The sequence below is a fragment of the Perognathus longimembris genome, chromosome 24, assembly GCF_023159225.1.
Source record: "Perognathus longimembris pacificus isolate PPM17 chromosome 24, ASM2315922v1, whole genome shotgun sequence".
Taxonomy (NCBI): Eukaryota; Metazoa; Chordata; class Mammalia; order Rodentia; family Heteromyidae; genus Perognathus; species Perognathus longimembris.
Genome location: NC_063184.1, coordinates 359623 through 382868, shown reverse-complemented (window position 1 = coordinate 382868; position 23246 = coordinate 359623). Strand labels below are relative to the sequence as shown.

At 39.6% G+C, this 23246-nt stretch overlaps 1 protein-coding gene across 1 annotated transcript; it reads left to right on the top strand.

The window, feature by feature from the left end:
* Nucleotides 1–1088: 1088 nt before the first annotated feature.
* Mad2l1 (mitotic arrest deficient 2 like 1) lies at nt 1089–9412 on the top strand. The gene is made up of 5 exons (XM_048333661.1): nt 1089–1253; nt 1820–1966; nt 4730–4850; nt 6233–6336; nt 8646–9412. Exons 1-5 carry the CDS (start codon nt 1181–1183, stop codon nt 8816–8818), a joined length of 618 nt encoding a protein of 205 aa, XP_048189618.1. The 5' UTR covers nt 1089–1180; the 3' UTR covers nt 8819–9412.
* The last annotated feature ends 13834 nt before the right edge of the window (nt 9413–23246 follow it).

Below are 23246 nucleotides of genomic sequence, written 5' to 3'. Positions count from 1 at the left end.
CTGTGCCGTCAACCCATTTCACATTTTACTCTTGAAGTTGACCAAAGTCAGATAACTAATGATGTGACCGACAGCATTGTATGAAGTTCCCCCAATTCCTGGTCCCTGTAGCACATTTTGTATAATCCTTTCCCAGGATTGGTGGCAGAGCAGCCGCCAATTCCAGGATTAAGTTCCTGGAAAGAGAGATTTATCTGACTTGATCTGATCTCCTCAGCTGAGCCGTGAGGGAGGCAGCAGTCTCTTTAGAAATCAGATCTATGGGGAGTGTAAGTGTAAGGCCTATGGAAGGGCTTCCTGACCAGCCCCGAACACTGTCCTCCAGCCGGCGGCAGGCAGGGAGTGGGAACTCCAGCTCGGGAGAGAACGAAACTATCCCGAAGTCCCCCTGCAGACCCCGGCAGTCCCCGAGGCCCGGGCAGAGCGCCCCCACACCATGCCGGGTTTCCCTTCCACAGAGCTTGGATCCTAAGAGGATGTTGGTCATGCGCCGCTAATTTTGGGAAAGTGACACTCAAGACATTCCTTGTATATTAAAATAGCAACTTGTGTGGGAGCTATAGCTTGGCCGACCTCATCTTCACGATAAGTTGCCAGGGCCAGCACAGGAACCCCGCACCCGGCGTGAAGTCACGTGGACAGGTGACCTCCGGCAGGGTGGCCCCCAACTCCTGCTGTTCCCCCAGGGAAAGCCCGCTCCGGGGCATGGCGGCCGTGAGCGCAGCATCTTTGTGGAAGCTCCCACAGTCCACTCGGGGTCACCGGCGCCCCGTCAGGCACGGCTAGCAGACGGACTACATCGACTTGAAAATATCTTGGAAAACTCCAGCGGCGGTGCCACCTGGCTGACCGGAGCTCGCGCCTCAGGACGGCTCCCTCCCTCCCACCTCCGCCCCGCAGGCCTACAACCTCAGGCGAGCCACAGCCGGGAACCCAGCGCGCATGCCTGCCTACCCGCCCGCCGCGCCTGCGCAGAGGCGCCGCTCGGCGTGGCGGGAAACGCAGCTTTGCGGGGCGGGACCGTGCTGCGTGAGGGCGGGGCCGAGGGACGCGTCACGCTTGCGCAGTAACGTTTCACAACGTTACTTTTGAATCGTGTGGCGGGCTGGTGCGGGGCGCCCGCTGCGGTCGCGGCCTGAGGAGTGCCGTCGTGCGGGTATCTGTCGGCGGGGACCTCACCATGGCGCTGCAGCTCTCCCGAGAGCAAGGCATCACCCTGCGCGGGAGCGCGGAGATCGTGGCCGAGTTCTTCTGTAAGATCACGCGCAGGGCCGCAGGGCGGACGGCGGGGAGAAGTGGTTTCGGGCGGCCCGCTAGGCCCCAAGCCCAGCCCAGTGATCCGGAAGTGGCCGCGCGTCTGGGGCTTCGGGCCGCCGCGGTCGCCCGGTAGCCGGAGGGGCCCGGAGCGCGGCCAGCCCGGCGCGCGGGACCCTCCTCTCGGAGAGCACCCGGGTTCCCGGGGCCCGCTGCGCCTGGGCGTGGCCCGCGGTTTGGAGTCGCGGCGCCCGCACCCACGTGGGCGGCGCTGCACCCAGCCCCGCCACTGTACCTGGGATGGCCCTGGAGGTAGGAGGAGGAGAGGAGGGACGGCTGGAGGCCCAGGCGTATTCTGACTTCCTCTGGCCCGCAGTCCCGAAGTTAGATCACCGGGAGGTCAGAGTAGGGCTGGGGTAGGTTCATGTGCGTTGACGTTTGTTCTTCTCCGTGTTATCGTAAAGGCAGGGAGGGCCTTTTTCATTAGAAGCAAAATGTATTGTCATTGCCACATAAACAGGTGATTAGCCATTTACAGCTTTAACACATTTTTTTTTAATTTCAGCGTTTGGCATCAACAGCATTTTGTATCAGCGTGGCATATATCCATCTGAAACATTTACTCGAGTGCAGAAATATGGACTCACCTTGCTTGTAACTACTGATCCTGAGCTCATTAAGTATCTTAACAGTGTGGTGGATCAACTGAAAGGTATTTTTTTATTAGTGGAAACACTTTGAGTTGTGTATATTCTAGGATCCACATTAAGCATCTTTGGTTCATAAAAAGCTCATCTTCAGCAGCAAACCTGCTATCTCAAAATAGTGATTCTGAATTGGGAGAGAAGCAGATAATGCAGAAATTGGAAGAAATTCCAGCCTTCCCTCCACTGTACCTTCAGAAGGACAACTGTTTTGATATTAGTAATCTTGAAAGTCCTAACAAAACTGTCAAGTCTTTTAGAAATGGCTATTGAGTTAGGCGCCAGTGACTCACACTTAAAATCCTAGCTACTGAGGAGTCTGACATCTGAGGATCACAGTTGGAAGCTAGCCCAGTAAAGTCCATGAGACTCTTTATCTCCATTAAACTATCCCTCCCCCACAGTTCAGCTGGAAGCCAAACTGGCTCAAGGGGTAAGAGTGCTAGCCTTGAAAAAGCCCAAGGATAGCACTCAGGCCCCGAGTTAGTTCAAGCCCCAGGACTGGCACCAGAATGAAAAAGGGCTATTGAAGTTAGTAAGTCCAAATGCAACAAGCTTAAACTTTTACAGATTTGATGGTGACCATTATCTGAGAAAATATACAATGTGTTCTTAAAATTATGTAATAATTTTCTGGAATAGGTCTGTAGTCTTTTAAAGAGTAACAACAAGGAAAATAAGATTCAACTAAGGAACTAGATTGAATACATTTTACTAAATAGTAACATCAGTAGTTTTATGTTTCAGTTCAATTTCATTTGTCTCCACACTGCCTCTGACAAGTATTTAAACTTCCTTTTGCTCATGATTTTGTATTGGTTGTTGAATTAGTGCTTATTCTCTATTTCTTTTTCTTCTAGAATTCCTACTTGTAATTATGTTTCTCTTCACTTGGAAGTCCCATTTCTGATATTTCTGTTTGTAAGATCCTTTTCCCCATTCTTCCAGAAAAAGCTATAGTAGTCTTTTGTTGTCGCTTTTTTTTTTTCTAATTCAGAAGTCTCTTTTCCCCTTAGAAATGTTCTTGTTTCCATTGTAACTTTTTCCCTTCAATTATAGTTTTTATTAAGATCTGTTTCAAAAAGGCCCGTTGGTGGTACTGGGGATTGAACCCCAGTGTCATACACATGGTAGGCAAGTTTGTGTTTTGTTTTTTTGAAATAGGGTCAAGCTGACTTTGTGTGTGCTGGCCGCAAATCCTCAGTTGTCTGCATCTTGAATAGATGAGATTAAAGGTGTGTAAATGTCATGCATGCCCTGTGGATACCTCTCTTTTAAGTGATAGCCACTAATGTTTTCCTGCCATTCAAATCTTCAGTAGTTGAATCTCCCACCAGTGCAAGCTGACTCTCAAGACTGACAGGCACAGAAAGATGAAATTTATTCTCTAGTACAGATTTCTCAACTTTACTATTATTGACATTTTGGCTAGGTGGTGGTTTCCTTTCCTGTTATAGATTGTGTAGCAGCACTCATCTACCCACCAGATGTGAGCGAATACATGTCCTAGCTTTGACCATGAAAGCTTTGGTGGGATAGGGTAGATTACTCTCAAGTACAAACGGGAAGCACATCTATTGGAACCCACCTTGCCTCTCCCAGAATTATATCCAGAATTGAGTAGGAAATGATATATAGTCATTCATTTAAGGCGATACTCAGCCTTCTATGACTCAGGCAAGTTTGGATCTGTGTCTTTATCTTAATTACTTCTGTCCTTTAGTTTTCATTAGAATAGAGGAATTGTTGATCCCTACATGCAGAATATTCAGTTCGTTTTCAGTCTCATTTCCTTTCCTTTATGTTATTTTTGTTTTTATTTTGTGTGCCTGTTGTAATTTGAGTTATTCCCATCAGTTTCTTCAGTCTTAATCCCTTAAGAATTGCTCTCTCTCCTGAGTATGCTGTTCCAATATTGTGATTCAGGCAGAGGCCTTCTCTTTTTATAATACCATCTCTAGGTTATCTCTGACATGTATCACTTTACTACCAACTTTTCTATAGTCAGCACCAACTTCTAGGTAGCCCATGTCACTTCATTCCAGACCTGTATATCCACTAAGTTATTTCTTTTGGTGGCTATCCTATAGTTTGTACTCAAACTAAAATCTAATTTTAGAAGGGTCTTCCAAACTACTACTCTCAATAGTGCAAAAGTATAACCATAAGCATAAGTCAGCGTCTTGAAGGGTACTCTTGAATTGTTCCACTTCTTGTTCTTAGAACCATTCCTATAAATCCTAACAATTATTACCATGTAATGTTTTCTCCATTTTTACAAGGTTACATTATAAACTTCCATTGGTGTTTTTTGCTCACTTTACTTATTAAGGACTTGGAGTCAGTGGACTCCTTTTTTTTTTTTACACCTCTGCTACTAATATTGAACATTTGAAAATACGCCTGATTACTGATAGGACTAATTTCCTTACTTTTTTTTTTTTTTTGGCCAGTCCTGGGCCTTGGACTCAGGGCCTGAGCACTGTCCCTGGCTTCTTCCCGCTCAAGGCTAGCACTCTGCCACTTGAGCCACAGCGCCGCTTCTGGCCGTTTTCTGTATATGTGGTGCTGGGGAATCGAACCTAGGGCCTCGTGTATCCGAGGCAGGCACTCTTGCCACTAGGCTATATCCCCAGCCCTAATTTCCTTACTTTTGAGAGGCTGTCTAAAGTGCCAGTTGTTGAAATTTGCTAAGGATAGGAAGTAGAACCTTAGAAAAAAGTTTCTCTGCAACGAAGTAGACCACAAAACATATACATTATGCATTGCAGACTGGTTGTACAAGTGTTCTGTCCAGAGACTCGTGGTAGTCATCTCAAATATTGAAAGCGGTGAGGTCCTTGAAAGATGGCAGTTTGATATTGAGTGTGACAAGACTGCAAAAGATGACAGGTAAGTATGAATGCAATTGCTCTTTGATATTTTTTTCTTTAGACCGGGCTTTCATTGCTATATAAGTTCTAATTACATGAGATATTTAATATATAGTTTGTCTCGCCAGAATAATTTCAAAGGTATCTGCTCTCTTGTGGCAGATTTTTCCATGTTCAGATTTCTTCTCATTGATTAGTGTAGGTAGAATATTTTTTAATGGAATTGCCTTTAGTCAGTGAATGTTGAATTTGAGTATTTTTGGTGATAAATGCAAAACTACATATTGTGTATGAAATTGTTTGGTCAATTGCTCAAAAGTACTTTTTTAACTATAGTGAATGATCCTAGACCCTGTCTGATTTAGGATGTAGTTCGGGGCTGGGGATATAGCCTAGTGGCAAGAGTGCCTGCCTCGGATACACGAGGCCCTAGGTTCAATTCCCCAGCACCACATATACAGAAAACGGCCAGAAGCGGCGCTGTGGCTCAAGTGGCAGAGTGCTAGCCTTGAGCGGGAAGAAGCCAGGGACAGTGCTCAGGCCCTGAGTCCAAGGCCCAGGACTGGCAAAAAAAAAAAAAAAAGATGTAGTTCAACTGTACTATGTTCAATACTCTGAGCTTACATACTTAACATACTTTTAAAAATTACAAAACTACAAACTGTAATTACAAAATTACAAACTGTTTAAGTGGGACTGATATTTGGCATTTTCTTAGGTATACTCTTCTGTAAACTCAGAATTGTTTCTCATAGTAAAATGTAGTTTGTTTCTAAAATCTTTATTTTAGGAAACTTTTAGTCTATAAAAATAATTTTGTGTACAATTTATTATTTTATCTGAGGCAATACTAAATTAGACACTCAGTCATTATTAACTGCTGAATGATTTTTACTAGTTTAATGCATAGCATTTTTATATGTAATGTTCTCGTTTTTCTAATTTGAAGTAGTTGGTGAATTTTATTCTTATTGTGGCTCTTATTGTGACCAGCCCTAAAAGATGACTTAAAAGGACCAATTACAAAACAAAGATACTCATTACAGGGCTGGGAATGTGGCTTTGGGGTAGAGTGTTTGCCTTGCATGCATGACAGCCCTGGGTTCAATTCCTCAGTATCACATAAATAGGAAAAAGGCCAGAAATGGCACTGTGACTCAAGTGGTAAAGTGCTATTGCCTCAAGCAAAAGAAGCTTGGGGAGAGTGCTTAGGCCCTGAGTTCAAGCCCCAGGACTGGCCAAAAAAAAAAAAAAATACTCATTACATGTACTAAGTTATAGGTTCTCGGGATACTTTCCTTTTCACTTTTACTTATGAAATATAATCAGGTCTTATGTCATTATGCTTTAAATAACTTGTTAAAACCTAAAGTAAATTAATCCATTTTGTTTCTTTGATAGTGCTCCCAGAGAAAAATCCCAGAAAGCTATCCAAGATGAAATCCGTTCAGTAATCAGACAGATCACAGCAACAGTAACATTTCTGCCCCTCTTAGAAGTTGCTTGTACGTATTATACATCTCCTTTATTAAATTTTTTTATTATCAGTGTCATGTAATAAATGTATGTATGTGTATATATTTATATTTATGTGTGTGTGTGTGTAAAGTGCTAGAAACAGTGCAAGTGCTACAAAAGAAAGAAAGGTATTCCACAGCACCTAGTTGAATGTTTTTTGTGATTGTTTTCACTGTTCTTTCCTGTACATGGCTGTATATAATATGAGCAGATCTTGCTTTTCACTTACTCTTGATAGCTCTTAGTTAGCTGTGAACTGTTCACCACATGCCAGACAGTTTTTTGAGTACTATAATACAGCAGTAGCTTTCATTCATGGTTTTTTTTTAATGAAAAATTCCTTAGATATTTTTATTGATTTTTTTTTTCCTTTATTGTCAAAGTGTGATATAGTGGGGTTACCGATTCATATAAAAGGCAGTGAGTACATTTCTTGTTCTACTTGTTACCTCCTTCCTCATTTCCCCCCTCCCCCGCCCCCTTCCCTTCTCCCCCCAAGAGTTGTGCAGTTGGTTTACACCAAGTTGTTTTGTGGTTTTTTTTTTTTTTTTTGGTAAGTGTTGTTTTTTGAATGGTTTTTTGTTCTTTGTCTCTAGATTTTGGTATTCCCTCTCCCTTCCCCAGTTCTAATACCCATATAAACAGTATTCAGGGTAGTCAGATCTGTTGCAGTGGTAGTAAGGGTACAGCCACAGGAAGGGAGTACAAGAGAAACAAAACCAAACAAACCAACCAGTCAAATAGATAAGGAAAAGAGAAAAAAACAATAGTATGAGTTAACATGGCATGTTGAAAATGATTACAACAGTGGTATACCTCTTGTTTCCGTAACGTGGAGTTCATTTCACTTGACATCTTCTTTTTTTTTTTTGGCCAGTCCTGGGCCTTGGACTCTGGGCCTGAGCACTGTCCCTGGCTTCCTTTTGCTCAAGGCTAGCACTCTGCCACTTGAGCCACAGCGCCACTTCTGGCCATTTTCTGTATATGTGGAGCTGGGGAATCGAATCCAGGGCCTCATGTATATGAGGCAAGCTCTCTTGCCACTAGGCCATATCCCCAGCCCCACTTGACATCTTCTTATGTGACCATATGGGTGTGGCTATTGGGGTATTTTGCTCTCCTACCATGACTAGCCTATTCATGTACTAGCTATTCCCTATGAGGGACACCCTAGGGTTTACGTTTCTTTGGGTCTGGGTCACTTCACTTAGTATTATTTTTTTTCCAAGTCCTTCCATTTCTCTACGGATGGGGCAGTGTCGTTCCTTCTGATGGAGGCATAGAATTCCATTGTGTAGATGTACCACATTTTCCTCATCCACTCGTCTGCTGAGGGGCATCTCGGTTGGTACCATGTTTTAGCAAAGACGAGTTGTGCTGCGATAAACATTGTTGTGCTGGTGGCATTAGTGTGATCTTGCTTGTAGTCTTGGGTAGATGCCCCGCTGGGTCCTAGGGGAGCTCTATGTTTAGACTTCTTAGGAACCTCCACACTGCTTTCCAGAGGGGTTGAACAAGTTTGCATTCCCACCAACAATGTAGTAGAGTTCCCTTTTGGCCACATCCTCTCCAGCTTTTGTTATTATTGTATTTCCTGATAATAGACATTCTTACTAGGGCAGGTGGAATCTCAATGTTGTTTTGATTTGCATTTCTTTTATGGCCAGTGATGTAGATCTCGTTTTCATGTGACTCTTGGCCATTCTCATTTCTTCTTCAGAGAAGTTTCTTTTTAGGTCTTTTAGCCCATTTGTTGAGAGGGCTGTTCATTCTTTGATTATTTGTTTTGGAGGAATTTAACTTTTGAGTTCTGTGTATTTTAGATATGAGCCCCTTGTCCATTGTATGGCTGGTAAAGATCTTTTCCCAATCAGTGGGCTTTCTATTTATCTTGGAAGCTATATCCTTTGCCCTGCAGAAGCTCTGCAGTTTGATAACAGTCCTACTTGTCCAGCCTTTCTTTGTTTTGTTGCATTTCTGGGCCTTTGTTGAGGAAGTTTCTTCTAGTGCCAAGGAGTCTAGAGTTTCTCCTATTCATTTATGTTTTTAATGTAATTATATGCTTATTACATTTTTTCTTTTTTTAAATTTAAGCTTACTGTCTTTTTAATATTTCAACATAAATGAGAATTTTTTCATAAACTAAGATGAAGTGCATAATACTTTGTGGATTAGAATTTCTTTTGAAGAAAATAAATCAGTGATTAGAAGCAAGGCTAAATTGTTTTTGTCCCTGTGAGACAAACAAGATTGTTTTTGTTTTGAATCCTCATATATTTTCTTTTTCCCAATATAGGCTCATTTGATTTGCTGATTTATACAGACAAAGATTTGGTTGTACCTGAAAAGTGGGAAGAGTCAGGTCCTCAGTTCATTACAAATTCTGAGGAAGTCCGTCTCCGTTCCTTTACTACCACCATCCACAAAGTGAATAGCATGGTAGCCTACAAAACACCTGCTAATGACTGAAGGTGAGACTAGGAAAGTAACGTAGTTACCATTCTCTAAAGTTGTTTTCCTGAAACTAAGTCAACTGTGGTTGATAGGTCTTACTTCATTGCATAACTTTTGGATGGGGAAAGACAACATTGTACTTTGGTGAATGTGCATTGTTCCATTTGGGGGTACCTACGACCATAGGGAGTAACACAATGAGTTTTCTGCACATAGTTCAGGAGAAACCACCAGTTTGTGTCAGCTTTGTAATATGAATTATTTGAAAGTGGTATTCTTTAGAAAATATTGGCTAAAAAGTAATAGCTTGACTTATAGAGATGTTTAGATATGTAATACAGCAAAAGAGGAACTGAATATCTTTTCTTAGATTTTGGAAATAGTGAAATATAGATTTATTGGTTCATATGTCATTTGTTATATTTTGTAGATCCCATATTGAATATTTTCTGGTTGATTTTAATTTATAAGGTGTAAACTTATGAAAGAATGGATGTTTGTCCTGTTTAATTCCTTTATAATAAAGAACTTTACAAAAAATCTTATGTTTTCTACAATCAAACTTTGAGTGACAGTAACAAAATAAAGTTTAAATCTGTATGTTCTGAATTTGTCCTAAACTATTTTTGTTTTGTGGTACAAATACTATAAAATATATAATAGACTCAGTATACCAAATGATATCTTTTGTTACAGTATATCTTCATCTTATAACAACACTAAGCTTAGCAATAATAAGTGTGAAGAAATGTCATTCCAATTAAGCAAATGAATAGATTCAATATACCAAATAATTTCTTTTGATTATCTTTGTCTCATAAAAACTATACTTAAGCCTGGCACTAGTGGCTCATGCCTTTAATACTAGCTACTCAGGAGGCTGAGATCTGGGAATTGCTATTCGATTCTCTTAAGCAGGAAAGTGAGTAAGACTCTCTCTCAAGTTAACTACCAAAAATTCAGAAATTGAGCTCTTATTCAAGTGGTGGAACCACTAGCCTTGAGCAAAAAAGCTCAGGGACCACACCCAGGTCCTGAGTTCAAACCCCAGGAATGCACACACTCATGCACGTACACACACACACACACACACACACACACACACCTTAAAATATACCTCATTGTAAAGGGAAATTGTCATTTGAAGTTAGTTCAGTTTATGGAATATTGTAGTACCTTTATCCTCTGCCTTGTTTTTAGCTAGTTTTTCTTATGGTCTTAAACACCATTCTCTTTTACTTTTATTTTTGTCCTGAGCAGATGTCTTCTTTTTAGTTCCCAGCTGATTTTCCAAGGTTAGTTTAAAACTTCTAAAATAATTCTAATCTCTAGTCTAAAATTCTACTTCATTTTATTTATTTATTTATTTGCCAGTCCTGGGCCTTGACTCAGGGCCTGAGCACTGTCCCTAGCTTCTTTTTGCTCAAGGCTAGCACTCTGCCACTTGAGCCACAGCACCACTTCTGGCCGTTTTCTATATATGTGGTGTTGGGGAATCGAACCTAGGGCTTCATGTATATGTGGCGAGCACTTTTGCCACTAGGCCATATTCCCAGACCCCTCTACTTCGTTTTGTAGTTAATTTATTTTTAGGCACTGTTCTAAGCTATTGTTGAGTTCTCATAGTCTGTCCACTCTTGGAAGCTTAGCTTATATATCATCTGTTAGTGTACAAAGCGCTAAAGGACATTAAGAACATGGAAGAGTACAAGTCCTTGCCTTTTCTAAAGCTTGAGACTTATAAAAGGAGCATCTATAGCATAGAATCTGAAGTAACTCACCAGGTTCATATAATTTTGTAATTGGCTTTTTTACTTTTGGAAAAAATTATTGTGTTGGATCTAATGTATGCATATTTAGGATAAAGTCAATGTCAGTTTTGGACAGACAAATAGTGTGCTGTTTATAAAAACCTCTTACTACAGTTGAAATTAATACCTGAGGCCCAAGCATCTAGAAAAGGTCACCCACAAGTGTTTTCTCCTGTTAATAAAATAGTTCTGCACAAATAGAACTGATGTTGAATTAGGTACTGTTGAAAGCCTAGATTCAAAGAAAATCAGTCACAACATGAAATGATACTGAGATACAAACATTCATGTGAATTCTTATTGTTCATATCATGTAGCACTTGAAATGTAGGTGGAAAAGAAAAGCAGCAATGAAATTTCTTTTGTAAATACATAAATGAAAGAAGGATCTTTTTAGGAAATAGATTTGGTAATTTTTGTAGCAAGCAATGCAAAACAGCAAATGCCTCTTTGCTCATCACTAGGAGTAATTAAATCTAGTTCTGCCCTCCATATAAAACTCCCCACATAACATTCTTATGTACTACTAAAAGTCCTTTGGTCTTTTATTTGGCAATCTAAAAATTTTAAGTGGCATAAATATTACAACTTTTGTGATTAATTATGGTATCAACCTCCATGGTTTGAGAATTACTCCAGAAACTAGTGGTCTAGATTTAAGTGTTAATCTAAGTAAATAGTAGGAATTGCCATACAATGTATTATCTGACCCATTCTATTCTGCAGTACTAGTTTTGTATTACCTATGCTCTTGTTTGAATGCAGCCGAAACTGGCTATGGAAAGGTGAAGAACATTAGTGTCCTGAGGAATCAAAGTAAAGACTGAATCCATGAGACCAGCGCAGCTACAGGGTTCTCAAAGTTGCAGACTTGGAATGTCTTTGAAATACAGAAGTCCCACTGATGCTACTCAGCTTGGTGATTTCAAAAAAGTAGCAATGAGAACTTTGTGAATGTAAGAATTCTGTAAAAACATTTCTGAAGGTTTAGCATATACTCCTTTCATGTCATTGTTTGGTAAAATCCTTAAACTTTTATACCATTTTCATGCTCCTAATTTTGCTTTTGTGTCCATCAAGAAATATTTTAGAATAAGGAGCAAGACTGAGTTCATTTGGAAAGACTGGTCTGTGGCTCCAAATGAACTTGTCCCCTAATTCTTCGTGCTACTTGAAGTTCAGTTTAGGATGAAGACATTTAATCAAAAAACAAAGAACGGTGACTAGCTTCTACACTATGTTAAGCCTCAGTAATCCAGGATTCTGCATGACTAGTCGGTCGGACTCAGTTTTGCTTCCTAAATGTAGAGAAATGAAAACATGTTCCAGTTGGTCCCATTAGGGTCTGAAATAGAGTCCAGAAGGGACTAAGGCACATTTACTTAAGCAAAGGTATCTCGGTGTTCCCTTTTAGCCAGCTATTGCTGCATAGCAAATTGTAGGATAACAATAAGCATGTTTTCCTCGCATGTAAGTTTATTGGGTCCTGTTCCACATATCTCTTATTGTACCTATTTGAACCTGTGCATCACTGGTGGTAACTTACATGTCAAGGATTTGGGCAAAGGTTTAAGTTTGCAATCACTAGATCCACAGAGTGCCTTGGGTCACAAATATTCCAGTCTCTCCTGGTTAAGAGCATTTTATTTTTTGTTTTTGAAGATTCATTTGTAAAATAATGTTTCTAGTCTCTAGTTATTAAATAGGATGACTTCTGATTTTTATCTTAGTTCCTTAGCATAACTAGCAGTTTTTTTTAGGTACCACACAGAATTTTGATATGTCTTTAGCATGTGACACATTAAGAAGCATAAGTGGTCCATATTTTTTTATAGTGTACACATATAAGAAATAAATGTTTATTATTAGAATATAGGCATTGCTTGTTAACCTCTGTATTTTGCAATGTAGACCCCACAATTACTAAAGCATTGACAGCTACCCTTGTAGACATGATTTCTTTGCCTAAGCCATTTAGATACTTAGTGTATAAAACTTACCTTAAATTTACTGTACATAAAAGCTCAGAAAGTCATATAATACTACAGTGTAACTTCTGTATTTTCCACCAGGTGTCACTAATGCTTCAAATTCAGGTGAGTTGCTTTTGGTTCTAAAGACTAATACCAGTTTTTCTTATTGACAAAGTTCACATGGGCTGAATGCAAATATAGAGAAAGGTACTATTTTACATGAACTTATTTAATTCTCTTCTATTGGTGCAGAAGTGAAAGTGTAGGATTAGCAGATTGTAAACTTCTATGCTTCTGAAGTTAGTGTTCTCTTCCTCTGGAAGCTTATCAAAAGCAATGTTCCCATCCTTCTTACCTTGCATAGATTCCAGAAAATTGAGTGACCAGAGCAAACTAGCTCTTAATGTGCTTTAATTTTAAAATTTGAGTATGTTTTCTTTGGTATCTTGTATTTACTCTGCTCAGATATCCCATTGTCAGATAACTGACCAGGGATGTGGGAAACCAAAAAACTTGATCATCTACTTTGCCTGTGTTGCCTAAATCGTAAATTGTGTGTGAATTTATGAACTTCCATGAAACACAATTTTCCATCAGAATTGCTTACTAACCAATATCAGCTATTAATCTGGGAAAAATTTTTATTTAACTTGTAAATTCTTCATTATTAAGTGTGTGAAGTTAAGATTTTAAGTTGAGCTCAGTGAGATAAAAGCTGCAATCACTATGGAGTGGAAACTGATGATCTCAGACTATACGTCCTCCAGTATCAGAAAGCTTCCCTTTCTACATGATTAAAGCTTTGAAAGTTATCTTATTCTCTGTACCTTTTTAAAAAAGTCTTGTGAGGTGAATGACATAATCTCCATTAGAATCAACAATTCTGTTACAAACTGCAAAAAACATTGTTGCATTGACAAGATTATAAAGAAAGGCCTAGAGAGCAAAATGACAGTTAAGCCTCAAATTGTATAAGATGGTTTTTATGTTCTCATGTGTCTCTGTCCTCTATATTTGGTCTCTTTGTAACAGAATCATTGTTTCATTTATCTGCACTATTTTCCTCTCTATGAATATCATTTTGCTATACAGGTTTATTTGCACAAAGCAATTTACACACTGGATCAAACCATTGTCTTTCTGTGCTTTAAAAAGTCTCCCAAGTGTAAACACACACCTATACTCCATTTCCCTGCAAAGGAAAGACCTCACTGTACCTGCACCAGTGAGGTACTTCCTACTTTGCTGTCTCCTGAGTGAGTACAAGTTGGGGATTGTAGGAAAGTGAGAGACCAGGCTTGGACCAGACACTGGTCTTGAGAATTGGTCCTGGGGCATGGAGAAAACCATGAGGTAAAGACAGTGATAAACTCAAAGTCACACATGAAGCATCCTTTAGAGCAAGGCTCAACTTCCCAATTTCAGCTTGGGGCCACAGGCAACAGAATGTGGGGAGAAGGAATGGATCCAAAATGAATGTGTTTTACGACTTTGCAGATGCCCACTGAATCCCAGAGAGAACCAACCACAAGACAACGAAGAAATGCTACTTGAGGAAGTTCCTTGCAAAATTGTTCAATTTGTTAATGAAAATCAAAGCACAAGTTGGAGATGTCAAATATACAGAAGCTTGTTTGGCTCATGGATCTGGAGGGGGGAATGTCCAGATTTAGAAGACTCCTTCCTGTCCCCCTTCCCCTTATTGGTCTGAGGCCATACAGGATTCCAGTCTCTTTGAAACATTGTGCATACTTCTAACATTGAGGGCTGGAGTAGGGGAGGACATGGCTCAATTCATCTTTGAGCAGATTTCCCAGGCTCCAACATTTTGTGCCTTCAAGAGAGTTCATGCTTTTTCTTTCCATTTCTTTTATTTATTTTTCTATCATGGATCTTGAACTCAGCCTGGGAGCTGTCCCTGAGCTTTTTTTGCACAGGCTAGTCGTTCTGCCACTTTAGCCACACAGCTCCACTTCCAGTTTTTTGCTGAGAGTCTCATGGACTTTTCTGCCCCAATTGGCTTCAAACCACATTGCTTAGATCTCAGCCTGCTGAGCAACTCGGATTTTAATTTTTATATTATTTATTTATCCAATGAAAAAAACCAAGAATTTTGTGTCTTGGCCATGTTATTAGCCCATGGCATATTTGCATTTTGATAGGGTATCAGCTGCCCAGTTCTAAAGGATTCACGGTTGACACTCAAATGGTACTGCCATCAGCTGTTATCTTGGATGGTACTGACTTAGGGCTGGCTCTTGGTTGGTCTCCCATATTGTCAAGAATGTATTCAGTGTTCTTCCTAAGTAGAAAGGGTTTCTAGCAGCCACAGAAGGTAAATGGTTTTCAGATTTCAAGTATACTATTATCCCATTGGTTATCATCCATAGTCCCATGGCCAAGCTCAGAGCCAGCGTAGGAAAGGATTGAAGAAAAACAAAAACCCTAAGGTTGCAAGACATTACTGTGGTGGACCATAATTCTAAATACACTCTTGATAATCAAAACTGAAGGCAAGCTTGGCACTGGTGGCTCACTCCTATAATCATAGCTACTCAGAAGGCTGTGATCTGAGGATCATAGTTGGAAGCCATCGTGGGCAGGGAACATTCTAGTCTTCAATAAACTACCCAGAAAAAGCCAGAAGTGGAGCTGTGGCAAAAGTGGTGGAGTACTATCCTAGAGCAAAAAGGCTCAGGGACAGCATGCAAACCCTAAGTTCAAAGCCTGACAAAAAACAATAACTGAAGGAAACCACTTTGAAACACATTCTGCTTTTTTCCAGAAAGCCTTGAAAGCACAACTTATAGAGCAGGATCTTCAAAATGATATTTAAAGGAGTCTAGGCAATAATATATAACCTCTACCTGAAACAGTAGATTTTCCCACCCAAAAATATTCTGCCTCCACCCTTTACATCTTCAAACAGGTGGGGCTCTGTCTCTAAGAACTGATGTCAACAGAAATAAGACCTGGTTGCTTGTCATTGTTAAATACTTTATTTCCTAGGAAAACCATTTCTACTCATGGCCTAGAAATTCATGTGAAAAGCTCAAACTAAGTCTTAAACAATGAGGTTTACAGGACATGTCTCATGTATAGAAAAAAAGTTGGCTTTTTTTTTTAAGGATCCAAGAATGCCTCACAAAATAAATAGGTAAATGGTAGGATGAATATTTAAGAGGAATTGAGCCCTGCCCATTCAGTAGTTTCTTTTACTATGAAATAAAGGCCAGAAAATCAATTCCATCCATGCAAGTGTGGTATTAGAAAGAACTGAAAGAATGGATTTGAAAGTATATCTTAGCAAGAGGTCAAAAACAAAACAAAAAAATACATCTTCAGGACTAGACAGGAAATAGGACATCTCAACAGATGCCTGCGGGCACATTTGAGGCCCAGATGAGTGACAACCCCTTCCATCCCAGTTTCCCACCAGTCTGCTTTGTGCTAAGAGTCAAGTTAGAAACTGAACTATTTTTCAAAAGATACAATAGCACATTGCCTTTTTCCATTAGTATACAGTCTGCCATACTATAATAAACCTGCCTTGTTGTTAGATTCAATTTAACATGGTTTTGACAAAAAAGTCCAGAAAATGATAATGAAAAATATCAAAAGAAATTTTAGAAACCAAATATTTGAATTTCTTCACTTGGATTCTGCAACTTGGTTAATACAGAGCAACAGTTGTACTCTGTCTTTAAATCATGTGATTTGCCTTGTGTTGCCAAAAAGCATTCCTTCTGGAAAGCAAGTGCTCATTTGTGAATATGCTTAATTGAAGTGACTAAACATAAAAAGATTGGCTGAAACATGACATTTTTAGCAGAAGTTGAGTGGTGTAACAGGAAAAAAATTATTGACACATGCTCAATACAGGACCAGTTGAACACCACTCTGAGCATGGCTTATGCCTGTCAAGGATCTACTGTACTTAGACGGCACGTGGAGTACTTCATTCATTCATTGTCCCTGTAGATATTGCTCTCTAGCTGTATTTCTTTTTCTTTTTTTCCCAGACCTGGGCTTGAACTCAAAGCCTGGGCACTGTACCTGAGCTTTTGCCCAGGGCTAGCGCTATACCATTTGAGCCATAGCACCACTTCCAGCTTTTTCTGTTTATGTGGTGCTGAGGAATTGAGCCCAGGGCTTATGCATGTTAGGCAAGCACTCTACCACTAAGTCACATTCCCAGCCCTTTAGGTGTATTTCTCAATGGTATGTCTTCCTTTTGGAGAGCCAGATGCCCAGTAAAATTATCAAAATTACAGAGAAAATGTGCAGTACAGAAGTCTTAATTTTTCACATTACTTGACCATGGAACTTCATTGATAACAGCTTCTGTAATGCTCTGGGGAGCATATAATAATAAATTCTCCTCTAAATTGATATCCTTATATCCCTCTCTTATTGGACATTCTTTTTTACAAGTTAACAAGTATGGGATAGTATCTCACACTATATTGCTCCATATATGCTTCCTGTAATGGTTAAAACAGGATACATTGTCTCCTAATAGTTGTCATTTCTTTAGGGTGAAAGCATTCAAAATCCTCCTTATTTGGAATACTCAGTGCAGTTATGTACAAATTAATCCATGGCCCATTGTGCTCATGTATTTTGTCATACTACAAAATGAATTGCAGAAAATAATCCCTTCCATCAGTCACAGATAATATATAGAATTCTCCAGAAAAACAAAATATTCTCTAATAAGATGCATATGGAAGAGATGGAGAGAGACATACCGAAAGGCCCTTCTCTGTCATTTCCTCGGTCCCTTCTGTTTAGCTTTAGCTTACTTTGTACAACAAAAGGCAGTGTTGCTCTTGGCCTTTCTTTCATGCTCTTGAGTCCTGAGTTTCAGATTTTTACAGACTTAATTTTTTGAGCCTTATATTATTGTTTGCTGTGTATACAATAGCCATCTACAACTTTAAATAAATTCAGTGTATCTTGGTAGGTTAAGGCTGATCTGCTGTGTAGCTTTAAGGACACAAGCACTGTGGGGAAAATATTAATTCAGATTGGCATTAGGTATAGAGTTACCATTAATATGGAATGCAATCATGACATTCATTATTGCTATCCATGAACTTTCATGAGGATTCTGAGACAGTCCATAGTCACGTACATGTGGCAGCCCTGATGGAGTTGCAGTAAGAATGTCTCTGAGTGGGCCAGATGCTTAGCTTTGTAAACTCGGTAGTTTCTTCATGGATTTGTTTAGCAGAATGAGACATTCAGCACTGAATTAAAATTATTTTTCTCTAGAGAATCCATTTTTGATCGAACTTGTAGAGTTTCATATTCGTTTTCAGTGAATGTATGAAATTATCTTTTAACTTGTGTTCAATGTAATATCATAAAATATGAAATAAGAACGGAGTGGAAACTACTAAATTTCAGGTCATTATATTTATTCCTTAAATTCATCGTTAGAAATCTTCCCATTCTACTTGATTGTCACTTGAAAGCCAGCCATCTAGTCAAGGCTGGGAAGATGGCCTAGTGGCAAGAGAGCTTGCCTCGTATACATGAAGCCCTGGGTTCGATTCCCCAGCACCACATACATAGAAAACGGCCAGAAGTGGCACTGTGGCTCAAGTGGCAGAGTTCTAGCCTTGAGCAAAAGGAAGCCAGAGACAGTGCTCAGGCCCTGAGTTCAAGGCCCCGGACTGGAAAAAAAAAATCTACTCAAGTGCATTACTTAGTCTTTATTAAAGTTGACAGTTTTCTTCCAATCTGCCAAAAGAAACATTGTTGCCCCAGCAACAGTATATCAGAAATGAACCAAAGAGAAAAAATGTCAGGATTGGCCCTGGGATGATTACACAAATTGGTTTATTACCGCACATTTATTTTTTTCCTCAACATCTGATATATTTTTATGCTAGAGTATCATAATGTGACTTTATTTGTACAATGTCCACTTTCATCTGTGCTTATCTGTACAATTTTCCTATGCAAGATTGTGTGCCCAAAGCAACTTACATCTGATCGAAATCTTTACTGTCTTGGAATTTTATCCGTGATTGTACAGGCTTCCAAGCATAAACATAGACCATCCAGTCTTCATTTCCATACAAGGGAAAAATCCCAAATGTTTTCAAAAAGGAGTTAGGGATTTATCCAATAAATACCTAGACAAAAATATGAAGGACAGACCAGATTGTCTTGTATTCCCCAATATCCTGATTTGGAATGCTTAATCCTCTCTCTCATTCTCTCTCCTACCCACCCCCACCCGTCCTCCCCTCTCTCTCCCGCTTTTTACCATGAAAACAACAGTAAGAAGATGGTCGTTTACACATCAGGAACAGAGCCTTCAGCACAACCAAGCATACTGGAATCTTCCAATCTCCAGAACTGTGAGAAATAAATTCCTGATCTTAAAGTTACCCAATGTGTGCTATTTCATCATGGTCAATACAGTTGACTAAGACACAGATACTGTCACTCTTACTCAATTTAGAGCTCTTCCAGTAAATTTAAAGAAATAACAATGGCCCCTTATCAACTTAATTTTTCTCTTTTCCTCCATTTTTATTGGTAAATGCACATAATGTGAATCATAGTTTTGAACTAGATAATCAGTGGTATTAAATACATTCCTAATGTTGTACAACTGTCACCACCATCCTCCATAAGTGGTTTTATCTAGTAGAACACAACTCTGTACCCAAAACATAACATGTGAACATTTCTCTTTGCTTCAACTTCTGGTGACTTAACATTTTCTTTCTTTCTGCCTGATTTTGACACTAAAAATAACTCACATAAATGGAAGTATAAAATGTTTTGCTTCTCATAAATTTATTTTTCATTAGTTTTTTCTATTAGTTTATTTCACGTAGCATAAAATTATCCAGGTTTTCATTTTGTAGTTTTTGTCAGAATTACCTCTTTTTAAGGCTGAGTAATATGTATTACAAATCACTAACATATGCACATGCACACACACATACACATAGGCACACACACATGCATACAGGCATCATTTTTTTTTTTTTTTTTTGGCCAGTCCTGGGCTTGGACTCAGGGCTTGAGCACTGTCCCTGGCTTCTTTTTGCTCAAGGCTAGCACTCTGCCACTTGAGCCACAGCGCCACTTCTGGCCATTTTCTGTATATGTGGTGCTGGGGAATCGAACCCAGGGCCTCATATATATGAGGCAGACACTCTTGCCACTAGGCCATATCCCCAGCCCCAGGCATCATATTTTTATGTATTAATTTATAAGTGGAAACCTAGAATGTTTCCAGGTTTTAGCTACTGTGAATCATATCGGTACCTCAGAAATATCACCTTCACACTATATTTGCGTTTATTGGAGGAATATACTCTAAAGTTACCTGCAAAAATTGTATTATACTTCTGTTTTGCTATACTTAATATGTGTTTCCACAATGGTTATCTGATGGTGTTGAGCAGAATGCTGTGTGTATATACTATTACATTCTTTATGAATGTTTATTACTGACTGTGGGCTTTAATAGTCTCTACCTGTTACTATAGAACTATTTTACTGTTCAGTTTTTAGCCTTTGCTTCATCTGGTTTGATGGTCTACTTCTATGTGCATTCATATTTATGCATGTTATATCTTCTTTCTGCATTGAAACTTGTAAGCATAACATTACCTGAAAGACTTTTGTCCTTGCCTCATTTTGACTGAAAGATTTTATGTCTTATATTAGTACCCACCCTTGTTCTCTACGTATTGTTATGTACATGGAACATCTTATCCATCCTTCTACTTCACCGTCTATTTCTGTCTGTGTAGCTGTTATCCACATCAGTAGCATTTTCTTTCCAGAATCCTCTCATCACTGATATTTGGGGAGAAATTATGTGCTAGCCATCACATACTATGGAAACAATTACAAAATTCAGGAAAATTTTCTTGATTCTCACTGAAACATTAATATCCATTCTCAATCCTGCTTACATATAGTAATCTATTTGGAAACCTTTTTAAAATGCAGATTTTTCAGGATCTGGTTAAATAGAGCACATTTGGGCAGGGGTGCCTAAAAGGTCATCAAGGTGCACCTAATGAATCTAGGGACTGACTACCAATGATTAGATTCTACAGAGACAGGTTTCTAACATCTTTGAAAAATACAACAGTGGAGGATATTCACTTTGCAAAAATCTGGAACTGGGGAAAGTACACAGATTCATTTGTCCCCGTTGCTTACATTAAATGAGTTCTGATATTTGCTTTATGGAGGTCATATGTTACTGAATGAATCTCCTGGTACTAAATACGGTCTAGCAGACTCCATACTGTATTATTTTCATTAAAACTGCCATCTCTATCTTTCATCCTATACTAAAACCAAAGAAACAATGCATCAAAGATCTAAAGCACAAAACTAAAAGAAGGACTCATAGGAGAAATAATTCCAAACACTGGTACATATAGTCCTAGTCTACAAATGGAAATAAAAGCAGAAAGTGACAAGAGGGAGTACATCAATTTTAAAACATTGTAAACAATAATAACAAATATAATTGAGACAACTGACAGTTGGGAGATACAATTTGGTAATATTTGATAAAATGTTAATCATATGAAAAGAGGATAAATGCCTACTAAAAGCCAATTCATCCACTTTGTAAAAAAAAAAAAAAAAGCAAAGGATCCAGGGGCTTTATAAGGCTGGAAAAGTGAGGATGAGTTTACCACCCCTGTTGTATGCAAACCGTTCAAGGAACTTTGTTTCCAATAAGCCAGATTAGACAGCCTACAATAGACACATGGTCAAAAGAATGATCATGTGTTCTTTAAGGAAACAGTCTGCATCTATGAAAATAGCAATAGAAAACCAACTACAAACTGTAAAGTGAAAAAGATGGGGACTAATACAGAATTTAGTGACCAAAGTACACTAAATGTATAGAAAAACCATGAAACAGCATACAATAATTAATAAATACTAATAAAATAAACTAATCATAGTATAAAATATTATAGAGTGATAGAAAGAAGGGAATTCATAAATAGCTGCAATATTATGGACATATTGCCAATTATGAGAAATCCAAGAAAATTTAAGAACACATTCTTTATGAGAAATTCAATGAAATTTAAAAACACGTTCTCCTGTATGATTCATTTAATACGCTATCCTTTAAAGATAAAAACTGTAGATAAATAAAACAGATGAGCACTAGCTAGGGGCTAAAAGAGCGAAGGAGTAGGAAGTCTTGGTATGGCTGTGAAGAGGTAAAATAGCAGATGTTGGTCATACTGGGCTAACCCTAGGTTCCGGCTGTGCTTTGCTGTGGGTTTGTTTTGGCAACTGAAAAGTGCTGTTGAAACCTTGGTCCCAAGAAAGAAGTGGTGAGAGATGTTGAGGTCTTCAGGAAGAGGGACCCCTGGAAAGATCATGAAGTGATTGGAGACTTGCTCCCAGAATGACTAAATGTCTGGAGATCTGGTTCTCCTCAAATGATGGCACTAAAAGAGCCACACTTGCCTGTGTACTCCGTGCAGCACTCTCTCAGCGCAGGTTCTGTCAACACTGCTCCTGGTCACTGGCATAGGACCCAGGCAAGGGGGCTCTGACCACAAGCCAAGTTCTAGAATAACATGACTGGGAATTTCAGCCCTCATCACAATGAGTTAAACTTTTCATTACAAAATACCCAGCCTCAGGCAACATTACAGTATTGGAATTTCAATGAGTATGCTGCATATGATACATGGTTTAGGGCTATATTAAAGGGAAACAGTAAATGTTATGTAACATGTGTATTAATTCTTACAATGGAAAACATATCTACAGTTATCTCAAAGAGATTCTTAAGGCATTGAAAGAAAAAAGCCATTCAGAAAGAAAATGTGTCATCCTGGCAGTTGGGGCATGAGCCTTAGAACCGTGATGTCACAGAGAGAGGAACTCCCAGCACTCAGACTCCTGGCAGTTGACTGCGGTCTCTGTGGGAGCTGCAGCCATGTCTCCTGTCCAGAGCCTCGAAATGGACAAAGACAAGTGTTCACTTCGACCACCACGCCCTCCATGCGTGGCTGCCCTGCGCCAGGTCGTCTGGGAAAACACCTGCTTTGAGGTGCCTCCTCCAAGGTGGCCCTGGCCAGGGTTCTGTCTCCTTTCTCCTGATCCTTGTGAACTGCCTCTGCCCTTCAGCCCCATTCATGAAAAGCGACCCCTGTTCACATTGTGCAGGGCTGAGGTGAGGACAGTTGTCCTCACATTGTCAGAGGAAGCAGAGTGAGGCTCCATGGGGAGTGTGGAGGAGGCTCTGCCAGTGCCTGAGCAGCGAGCAAAGCGGTCTACACTCTCCCGTGCCGTCAACATGCCCTACAGAGCCACAGCGCTGCCCACAGGACCACAGTGTGGCCAGCACACCTAAGTGCTTCCTCTAGGGGCGTCTCATCCTGCTCGGTGTTCATTCTCTTCTGTTCCCTTCTCCAAAACAGAATATTGATATAAATAAGATGGGGATAACATTTCAAGGAAGGACAGTTGTGTCACAATTCTTGTTAAAACCAAAGGAATTTGGAATTGCTTCTTCAAGAATATTCATGCTGATAAGCCCAGATTTCAGGGGTCCCCCAAGACCACCAAGGAGCTGATTCCGATGCAAGTACACAAGAGTCTTTATTGCAAGCTCGAGCCTGGACTCAC